The sequence below is a fragment of the Anabrus simplex genome, chromosome 4 (genome assembly GCF_040414725.1).
Source record: "Anabrus simplex isolate iqAnaSimp1 chromosome 4, ASM4041472v1, whole genome shotgun sequence".
Lineage (NCBI taxonomy): Eukaryota > Metazoa > Arthropoda > Insecta > Orthoptera > Tettigoniidae > Anabrus > Anabrus simplex.
Window position 1 is genome coordinate 70701937 of NC_090268.1, and position 11069 is coordinate 70713005.

The 11069-nt window shown below is 41.9% G+C and overlaps 1 protein-coding gene across 1 annotated transcript; it reads right to left on the reverse strand.

Moving 5' to 3' along the window:
* Positions 1 to 683: 683 nt before the first annotated feature.
* Positions 684 to 10094, reverse strand: LOC136872403 (adult cuticle protein 1). Its single transcript, XM_067146223.2, has 3 exons — positions 10010 to 10094; positions 8702 to 8793; positions 684 to 891 (listed from the first exon to the last, which is right to left on the reverse strand). The coding sequence occupies exons 1-3, from the start codon at positions 10016 to 10018 to the stop codon at positions 786 to 788; spliced, it is 207 nt and encodes a 68-aa protein (XP_067002324.2). The 5' UTR covers positions 10019 to 10094; the 3' UTR covers positions 684 to 785.
* Between the last annotated feature and the right edge of the window lie 975 nt (positions 10095 to 11069).

An 11069-nucleotide genomic window follows, 5' to 3' on the forward strand; every position in this document is an offset into this window, starting at 1 on the left:
TCGCGGAGGGAAGCAGTGGCATTGTGTCGTCTTCGGATCGGCCATGGTATCCTGACTCATTCCCATCTATTGAAAGAACAGCCTCCGGTGTGTACTTGCAGCGATCATCTTACCGTGGTACACATCCTTACGGAGTGTGTGGACCTGGTCGATCTGCGCCGTAGTCTTAACCTCCCGAGTACAAACTCCCTTATCTTGCGAGATGACGAGCAGTCAGCAGACCTCGTCGTCCGCTCTATGAGGGATAGTGGTTGGTTTTATCGTGTGTCATGATGTCCTTTGTGCTAGAGTATTTGTGTCAATTGCGCTTTTATCCTATTGACTTCATTTTAGTCTGCGTTGCTTATTTTAATGTGTTACTTAATGTCGAACTTAAATTATGTATATATATCTGTACTACCATGCAATGCCTTATTCCAATGTCTCCTGTATTTTCCCTTATTTTATTAGAAAATAAGGCATTGCGAATTAGGTCCACTGATTGTTTTAATCTCATACTGATTTTCATCACCATTTTTTTAAACTCTAGTCAGTTGATACGTTGTAAAATGTTAACTTCATATATCATACCATCCATCTCTTTCCATTACGGGTCGATGACCTTCGATGTTAAGCCCCTTAAAACAACAAGCATCATCATCATCATCATAAAATTATGACAGGAGTAGATTTTAGAGGTTGAATTTTATTAACAGAGTAAAGAATTTATGAATTGATTTCCAGTGTGAAACAATGGAATAAAAGAAAGTGAAGAAGATAATGCCATGCCGTTGTTAAGTTTTAATTTAGATGGTTCCTGGAGCAGGGGCCAAGTTGAGATGATGGCTGGCATAGGGCACATTTCCGGGAAGGGGAGCAGTGTGCACGGATCCACGAGTCGCAGCAACATAGCTGGAAAAAATACAATTTGTTAAATATTACCAAAATGAGTTTTGGATTGAGAATATATAGTATTGTAACAAAACTATAATAATAATAATAATAATAATAATAATAATAATAATAATAATAATAATAGAAAGTACATCTCAACGCCGCGTTTTCAAAATTAGCGCCGAAATGAACTCCTCTATTCGTCAAATAATGAAACTGGTAACACAACAAGTTGGAAGTTTAGTCAGAAGATGTCGCCACCGAAATATTAAGTAATTGTTTTTTTTTGTGAAGTTGCCTAAACTGACTGAATTCCTCCTTGTTTCATTTTGCTATACATCAGAAGTTTGGACATTTTTCTACAGATGACACTACTAAAAATTATGGTCATGGACTCTGGTGCAAGGTTTTCCATAACTGATCTATGTTCATATATTTTTGAGTTGGTAATACTTCCTTTTCTTTCCTTCAGTTTTGAATCTAGCCAATCAGGACATTTTTAAATTAATTTTCAACCAATCCCGCATTTCTTGTTCATTTTGAATCTGCCAATAAAATTAAGAGGGTGTGTCCTGATTAGTCTAATAATAATGCTACTTGCTTTACGTCCCACTAACTACTTTTTACGGTTTTCGGAGACACCGAGGTGCTGGAATTTTTCCCGCAGGAGTTCTTTTACGTGTCAGTAAATTTACCGACACGAGGCTGACATATTTGAGCACCTTCAAATATGATCGGACTGAGCCAGGATCGAACCTGTCAAGTTGGGGTCAGAAGGCCAGCACTTCAACCGTCTGAACCACTCAGCCCGGCCCTAATTAGTCTTGAATGCTCTCGAACCTTCCCTGAGGGTTTATAAACTGCGGCTTTTCATGTTTCCTTGCCAATTGATTGTCGTTCTTCTAAGTGTGTGCGTTAAGGCAGGAGGCGGGGCCGCCTCTTTCTTCGGTCAGCAGAACTTCTATAAGGTAATGGCCACATAACTTAATTCTTTCTTGCTACCTCCGCAGTTTAATTCGAGGGGAAGGTCCGAATCTTTAATTATATAAGAGTACTTTTCTAAAATGTAACTTTTCTTTTGGTTAATGTAAAATCTTTAATTGTAAATCAGGGATAGAGAGTGAGTTACCCTCTCGAGCTCCCCTTCATCTTGGTCTGAGGTGGCTACGTTTTCGCAACCTTTCGTTTCTGTAATGTATTAAAGTTATTTCCATCCGATCCACCTCAGTAGTGTGGGAATAGCCCCAGTTTCCTCGGCCCAAAGCCCTGTAGGATTTTAAGTTTTCATTATCTCGGAGCGCAGTGTGCGCCTCCATTTATTTTGTGTTTGGGCCAGTTACCTAACCTGTTCTTTTTCCATAAAGGCCCAGTAGGTTGGGCATTAAATACCCCTGTAAAAGTAGGTTCAATTTGTAAGTTATGCCTTGAGAGGCCAGAGGTTGTAAGTTGATGTAATGTTGCATTGAGTAGGCAGTAAGAAACTGTGAGCCTCTTACCTCTTTTTCAAGTTTTGTAACTGTAAAGTGTGCCTCTGGGAGGCTAGATATTGTGATTTAGGGAGCAAGTGCTCTTGAATTAGGGGATTTCTGCCCTTAAGTAAATAATTCCTCTTCCATTTGTAAAATTGTAAAGTAGGGGCTTGAAGCCCAGAATTTGTAAAAATCACTAATCTTGGACTTCTTAGTCTATTTTCAAGATTGCTTTTGTACCTGACATGTTACTTATTGAGTCGTTGTGTTTTTGAATAATTATAACCTTCAGTTCATGTTTTAAATTAATTTTGATATTGTAGATAGACCCATTCACCCCAGCACCTTCTTTAACCTCTTTCTGTTCCACGGGTAAACCAATAATAATAATAATAATAATAATAATAATAATAATAATAATAATAATAATAATAATAATAATAATAATAATAATAATAATAATAATAATAAGACGGTAATCCTGGTGTTTTCGTAATTTCTTGGGATCTTCACTTCGTGTCCCCCAGTGGGTGGGGGCAGTCAAATAACATCCACGGTATTCCCTGTCTGTCGTAGGAGGCGACTATAGGGGGCCCCAGCGGCTCTGAACTATGAAGCGTAGGTTGGCGACTGCGGGGTCCTTAACTGAGTCCTGGCATTGCTTCCCCTCACTTCCAACTATCCAATCCGACCTCCCTTGGTCAACTCATGTTCTTTTCCAACCCCGACGATTTTAGAGCCTTCGAGTCCTACCGAGTTTTTCATTTTCACGCCCTTCGTGGTCTTTGTCTTTCTTTGGCCGATTACCTTCATTTTTCGAAGTGCCGGACCCCTTCCATTTTTTCTCTCCAAGTAGTGTTGTACAGAGGATTTTTGCCCACTTGTAATTCCTCTTGAAACAGTAATCATTACCACCACCACTCTCATTCTACGAACGGTCGGGCATTTTTCTTTTTATTGGAGTTGAGAGAAGATGGTTGCATAGATGTACTTCTGCTTAAAACAGTAATCACCGCTACCACAGTCCGCCTCGTAGCGTTAACGGTAGCACTATTACCTGTCGTCCCTGGAGGCCCGTTTTCGATTCCCGTTACGGCCACTGATTTTAGAATTGTGGGTGGGCTGGTATGTGGTTAATATTATATATGCACCTCACCTCCATTGGGAGTGTGCTTGAAAAGAGCTGTGTCACCTCGGGATCGGGACACGACTTCACTTTCTTTCACCACCACCAATATTCATCATCAAGTTATGAGCCTTGTAAGTTGTATTCTGATTTTCAAAAAGTCTGTATTTCGATAAGAGTCTATTGATACCTCATATAATCATTATTCAACATGAATAATAGCTTACATTCCCCTCCTTTTTAATACCACCTTCTCTTCAGTTACACTCCTTAACTGCGAAACTATTTCAGGGGTCTATGTCTTTAAGTGGGTGACTCCCAAGTTGTGTCCATCTGCATAAATAGTCAACTTCTGCGTCTGTAAGCAGCTGACTCTCAAGCTAGGTCCTATAAGCATTGGTTGCATGCTGCTCCTCTATATATTCTAATAAACTGCTGAATTTACCTGTTGCAACTTCACATGTAAGACGATGACATTCATCTTGAAAAATAAATCTACTGGCCGGCTGTAGTTGCGACATCCACAAATGCATGGGTCTTGAGGACAGAAACATACCCCAGTAAGCTTCAGTGGCGCCTGTAAGTAATTACGGTGCCTGTCCTCTGTTTGTACGAGAGCTACAGGATACAGTCGAAGAATTACACCAAAGCTGTCGTGTCTATTTATTATCAGAGGCACCTACAACAAGAGACTGATCATAACAGGCGCCAGTTATTCCAGGGAAGGGATTTGACTCAGCTGCGGGTCTCCGCCATTCGTGAGAAGCAAGACAATCGATTTGGTGGGAGTGAATAAAGTTGCTGCTCGCTTGGTTTATGTTGGCTGTTATCAGATGCGTTGTATTACCAGTCAATGCCTTATTCCTTTGTTTTCCTGTATTTTCTCTTATTTTATTAGAAATAAGGCATTGCGAATTAGATCCACTGATTGTTTTAATCTCACCATTTTTTTATCACCATTTTTTTAACTCTAGTCAGTGGATACTTTTGAAAATTTTACCTTCATATCTCATGTCGTTCATCTCGTTCCATTAGGGGCCGATGACCTTCGATGTTACGCCCCTTAAAACAACAAGCATCATCATCATCATCATCACCATCATCATCATCATCATCATCATCATCATCATCATCATCATCATCATCATCATCATCATCATCAGATGCGTAACCACTCTTGAAAAACAACTGTTGTTCTCTTCTGACCTAGCTCTATTATGTTTGCGAGGCCACGGCTTAGATACATTCATTTTCATGCTTTTCATGGCCCTACCCTTTCTTTTGCCGATACCTTCATTCTTCAAAGTGTTCTACCTCTTCCATTTTACCTATTTTACATATGGTTACTGTTAATAGAGGAAGATTGCTTAGTTTTACGTCCTCTAAAATAATAGTCACCCCTACCATTCTTGAAAAACACGTTTTGATCCCCACGCTGTTGAGATATGAAGTTCGGAATGGTTTGCCACACCGACGGAGTTCGGTTTTGATTTAGATAAAGGGAACTATTGAGATCAGCGCAGTGATTTCTTTTCACTCGCTGCTTGTCGTGGGAGTTAAAAGTCTACCTCGATCATGTTGTGACTTCTAAAGACAACCATCCCCCCGATAGTGGAGGTGGTAGAATGTATCCGTCCACCTGTGGGTGGGAACCAGTGGCTCTGAACTTTCCACTTTGGACTTTACTGTCTGTTCTCCCATACGCGACGGTATTAGGTTTGCAAGGCCTTGGGAGTTCTTCATTTACACACTCTTCGTGGTCCATACCCCTGTGGATAGGGAAGGTAGAAACACACCCACGATGTGCCTGTTGTAAAAGGGTCCCAGAGGCTCTTGACTTCAGAGCGTGGGCTGGCGACCACGGGGCCTTTAGCTCAGTTCTGGCATTGTTTCCATTTATTTGTGCCAGGCTCCTCTCTTTCATCTATCGTATCCGACCTCCCATAGTCAACTCGTGTTCTTTTCCGACTCCGATGGTATTAGAGCACTCGAAGCTCAGGGAGTCTTTAATTTTCACGCGTCCGGGCGAGTTTACCGTGCAGTTAGGGGCCCACAGCCGTGAGCTTGCATCCGGGAGATATTGGGTTCGAACCTCAATGTCCGCTGCCCTGTAGATGGCTTTCCGTGATTTCCCATTTTCACACCAGGCGCATGCTAAGGCCACGACCGGATCCTTCTAACTCCTAGCCCTTTCCTATCCCATCGTCACCATAAGACTTGTCTGTGTCGATGCGACATAGAGCCAATTGTAGAAAGAAAATTCACGCCCCTTGTGGCCCTGTCTTTCTTTGGCCGATACCTTCATTTTTCAAAGTGTCGGATCCCTTCCGTTTTTTCTTTCTGATTAGTATTACATAGAAGATGATTGCCCAGTTGTACTTCCTCTTAAAACAATAATCACCACCACCACTGTGCCTACCCAGCCTCGAAGTAGCATGGGTTCCTCGTAAGAACAGCCCAAGTATGGTATCTGAATTTGAATATAGGGGTACTGTATTTTAAACGTAATACTTGCTAGGTTAAAGGAGTGTGGAAAGAGATGTTAGTTTCTTGTTTATTCTATGGGTATTTCATAATTTATTTGCCAAACTAGTTATTTTTAGAATTTCTGGTCATCTTCCTGTTATTCCTTTCCAAGAAATCTATACACCAAGAAGCAAGTTTAATGAAAAGGTAGGACCAGACCAATGCAAACGAAATTCATGAAAATCGAGATATTTTTTGGTATAGGGTAGTGTACGGAAAACACACAGAGACTCGAACCTCTGACTCGCAGTTGGCGAGAACTTTTATTGACTGAAATGCAGCATAGCGTGTTTACGTATAATACAAATTATGCGCAACAGTATAGGTAAGTTTTTACGCGAATGGCTCCCTATCAGTGCAGACGAGATTTGATGTCTTGATTCTCTTCTAAAGTAACTGACTGATACTTATCTTCTTCCATGATATATTCTCTCTAATGTAATAGCTCTTGAAGTTTCCATTTGTATTTTAAAATGTAGCTAAATTATAATCGTTTCAAGTGAAATTAATGAGGCAGATAGAGAAATGTATTAGTAAATACATTCTTACACAATTGTGGCTTTATCTTCACGCGCTTATATTCCCAGAATAAGATAAATCTATGCCTGACAATTCCATTTTTTACGATCAGTGGCGGCAGCTGTTCGTCGATTAGGAGGTCCAGAAACCTCGTTGTCAGAAGATAGTGCTGGAGCTACAAACATCGGCTGAGGTTTCATAGTGGCGTAGGTCAGTAAGAGAGGCCTATAATTGTATGTTAAGTAGTGGAGAGTAACTTCGCAATTATTTGCGAACAGCCCACGAAGCTCCGTACTGACCGGCCGCCGTTGTGTTCGACGATTCTGTGAAAAATATGACTTAACATTATGTATAATTGAACAGATGCTTGTTAATATTCCCGTCTATATACAGCTGAATTCATTTAAACCTACAACCTCTTGGCCAGTATTATGTCATGAGACTGCGCTAAAGTTCAATGAGCTTTATTGACTATGCTCAAGCCTTTGACTGTGTCGACCACAATAAATTGTGGCAAGTACTCAAGACTATGGGAGTACCAGATCATCTTATTTGCCTTATGAGAAATCTCTACTCTGATCAGGAAGCTACGGTGAGAACCCTATATGGAACAACTGAATGGGTCAAGATTGAGCAAGGTGTACGTCAAGGCTGCATATTGTCACCTTACTTATTCAACTTATATGCAGAGTATGTGATGAGGAATGCCAAATTAGATGAAACAGAAACTGGAGCTAAAATTGGTGGGATACATATAAATAACCTTAGATATGCTGATGACACCACCCTGTTGGCAGAAAGTGAAGAACAACTTAAGTATCTACTAATGAAGGTGAAAGAAGAAAGTGCAAAAGCTGGACTAAGGTTGAATGTCAAGAAAACAAAGATCATGGCAACTAAACCTATCACCTCCTGGCATATAAATGGTGAAACAATGGAGGTTGTTCCTAGTTTCATCTACTTGGGCTCCAGAAAAACTGCTGATGGCGATTGCAGCCATGAAATTAAGAGACGCTTGCTCCTTGGGAGGAAGGCAATGGCCAACCTTGATAACGTTTTCAAGAGTAGAGACGTAACTTTAAGAACGAAGATTCGTATAGTGAAGGCTATGGTCTTCCCAGTAGCAATGTACGGAAGCGAAACCTGGACAGTAAGAAAGCCTGAGCGCCGAAGAATAGATGCATTTGAACTATGGTGTTGGAGAAAACTCCTTAGAGTTCCGTGGACTGCGAAGAGATCTAATAAGTCCATATTACAGGAAATCAACCCAGGCTGTTCACTGGAAGGTCAAATACTCAGGCAAAAACTAAAGTACTTCGGTCATATCATGAGAAAACATGATTCACTGGAAAAGACCTCAATGCTGGGGAAGACTGATGGTAACAGGAGAAGAGGGCGACAACGGATGAGGTGGATTGATGACATCAAGGAAGCCACGGCTCTCAATTTAGAAAGACTTCGGAAAATAGTATACGACAGGAAGAAATGGCGCACTTTGGTCTATGGGGTCACGGAGAGTCAAAAGCGACTAAACGACTAACAACAACAATCATAGGGAATTCCGTAATTTACTTGAAATTTTACAGAAGATAAACTTCTTGGCATACCTTCAATAAATTATAGAAGGTATGCCGCAAGTAAGTAATTTATTCCATCGTCTGTTTACCCCGTGTGGGTGGGGGCGGTAGAATAACACCCACGGTATCCTCCGCCTGTCGTAAGAGGCGACTAAAAGGAGCCTCAGGGGCTCTCCACTTGGGCGCGTGGGTTGGTGACCACGGGGCACTTAGCTGAGTTCTAACATTGCTTCCACTTACTTGTGCCAGGCTCCTCACTTCCATCTATCCTATCCGACCTCACTTGGCCAACTCTTGTTCTTTTCGACCCCGACGGTATTAGGTTTGCGAATCCTAGGGAGTCTTTCATTTTCACGCCCTTCGTGGCTTTTCTCTTTTGTTTACCGATACCTTCATTTTTTGAAGTACTGCACCACTTCATTCGTTTCCTCTCTGATTGATTCTAATAGAGGACGGTTGCTTAGTTGTAGCTTACTTTCTCATTAAACAATAATCTCCACCACCACCTCTATCGCCTGTTATTGGTATTTGAAATAAAACCAATCTGGAAATGTTTATCAGTGTTAAGACAGTGGTAAGACGAAGCTGGGATTAATGTAGGCTATACTTACCCTGGAGCTGGGACCACTCCAACAATTCCGGGGTGAACCAGAATCTGGGCACTGGCGACGGCCAGAACCAAGAGAACGAAGTAGAGAGCGACCTGCAAAATAAAGTAAACATTTTTAGTTTTCATTAGATTAACGAGATTATTTTTATGAAAAGGTACCATTTACTGTTCATCCCAGTTGTGACTGTTAAATAATGGAGATGGTTGTTTATTCCATTTGGTTCATTCACTATAGGGAAATCAGTGTCGGATAGGATAAATCAGAATACCTTTGCGCGCAGATGTCATTTTTCAACCTGAAGTTGAGGTCAATGTGATTTCTTTTCTTGGAATCGAGGTGCAGTAAGGTAGATCACGAGTCCTGTAAACTCACTACCACCTAAAGGTGGTCCCACTTTGGGTGGGGGCACTATAGTTACACCACGGTATTCCCTGCCTGTCGTAAGAAGCGACTAAAAGTGGCCCGAGGAGCTCTGAACTTGGGAGCGCGGTTTGGTGAGCACGGGCCCTTAGCCGAGTCCTGGCATTGCTTCCTTTATTTGTGCCAGGCTCCTGACTTTCATCTATCCTGTCCGACCTCCCTTGGTCAACTCTTGTTCTTTACCGACCCCGACGGTATTAGAGCACTCAAGGCCTAGGGAATCATTCACATTTACGCCCTTCCTGGCCCTTGTCTTCCTTTGGCCGATATCTTCACTTTTCGAAGAGTCGTATCCCTTCGGTTTTTTCCTCTCTGACTAGTATTATAAAGAGGATAGTTGCCTAGATGTTTTTCCTCTTAAAACAATAATCACAACAAAACACCACGTGTGTGTGGGGGCGGTAGAGTACACCCACAATATCCTGTCGTACAAAGCGGCTAAAAGGGGACCTGGGGTTCACCATCGCCACTCTACGGCCGTTCTTGAAATATTGGTTTCAAAAAGTACTGATAGGCTAAGTACAATATATTTCAAATAAGACTTCCGTAAATTTCAGTGGGCTTGGCAGACTGATATGTAATAGCATCTTCTGGCTCGGTGAGGAAAGTAACGGGAAACTACTTCAGTCCTCATTTTCCTAGTACGCCTCTTCAGTGACGCCTAGGCCATCTATGACAGCTGATGGCGGAGCTGTTGAGGATCCAACCAGCCTTCGGGCTGAGGACTAAACATACAAATTCAATACGGTTGGCGCATTTTGTTTAAAAATAGATTAGCCTAGTCTTTTTTTCTTTCACTCATGCGACTATAGCACAACCCGTTGCAAATTTATAGAGTTACAGTCTATGTTTTAATCACTCCATAGTCTACTGGGATATTCGTCTTACCTTGATCATGTTGTTGAGCAGTTGAAGAGCGCTACGACTGATGCGTGACTTCACAAGTTATCTGTTCTGCGTGCCAGCTTATATACTTCTCTGATCGGGGCTTGGTTGAATAAAAAAAAAAAAAAAAAATTAACCCAACCCTGACCTTCACCGCCGGTATGGGTGTGGTCAGCTTTGCAGGTATGATAAACGTTGACTGGCATTCCTACCACAGTAGCCTCCAAATTACGAGGACGAGATTGGATGTCGCTAACAGAAAATTATTGTCGCTGATCTTATCAGCTACCCGAGGCACTCTGTATGTTCGCTATAGTAGGCAGTATTGCCGGTCCAATTTTGATGTAATAAGCTAAATCACCATCCAATATAAGCTAAAAAAAAGCTAAATGAGAACTAGAAAAAGTAAACAAAGCTAAATATTTTTAGCACTGCCCATCGGGTAGGGAATGAAATTACTCTCTGTTCTGCTAAATTAGCAACATACTATAACCGCAAACCATGGACATTTCAGAATGTACATTGAGCTATTCTTGACAGGCGGAGGTCGTGGTGGCCCCCTGTGGGTGGGGGACACAGACGAGGAATACACCCACGGTACCCCCTGCCTGTCGTAAGAGGCGACTAAACGGGGCGACCAAAGGATGATTGTCTTGCAACCATGAAACTACTTGTGATTAGTACCACCACGCGGAGAACATCATGGGTCGCTTTTACTTGCGCGTAGTACCACTATATTATGTACCAAATAGGTTTGTGATTAGTAGCACACAGGAGCACCGTGCGGTCGGCTTTTGCAGTACCTGTGATTAGTACCACCATATGAGCAGGACCATGGGATGATAGCTACCATGGTTCTGCCTTGCCTATGATTAGTACCCACTATATGAAGAACACCACGGGATAGGGGAAGGTCCCTGTGGTTAGTACCCTTATGTGCTGAACACCATAGGGTTGCGTTGCCTGTAAATGGCGCCGCAATGTGAGAAAAACCATAGGTCTGCATTATACGTCGAATATCATAACCTGTGAGTAGTACCATAATGTGTGGAATACCGCGAGT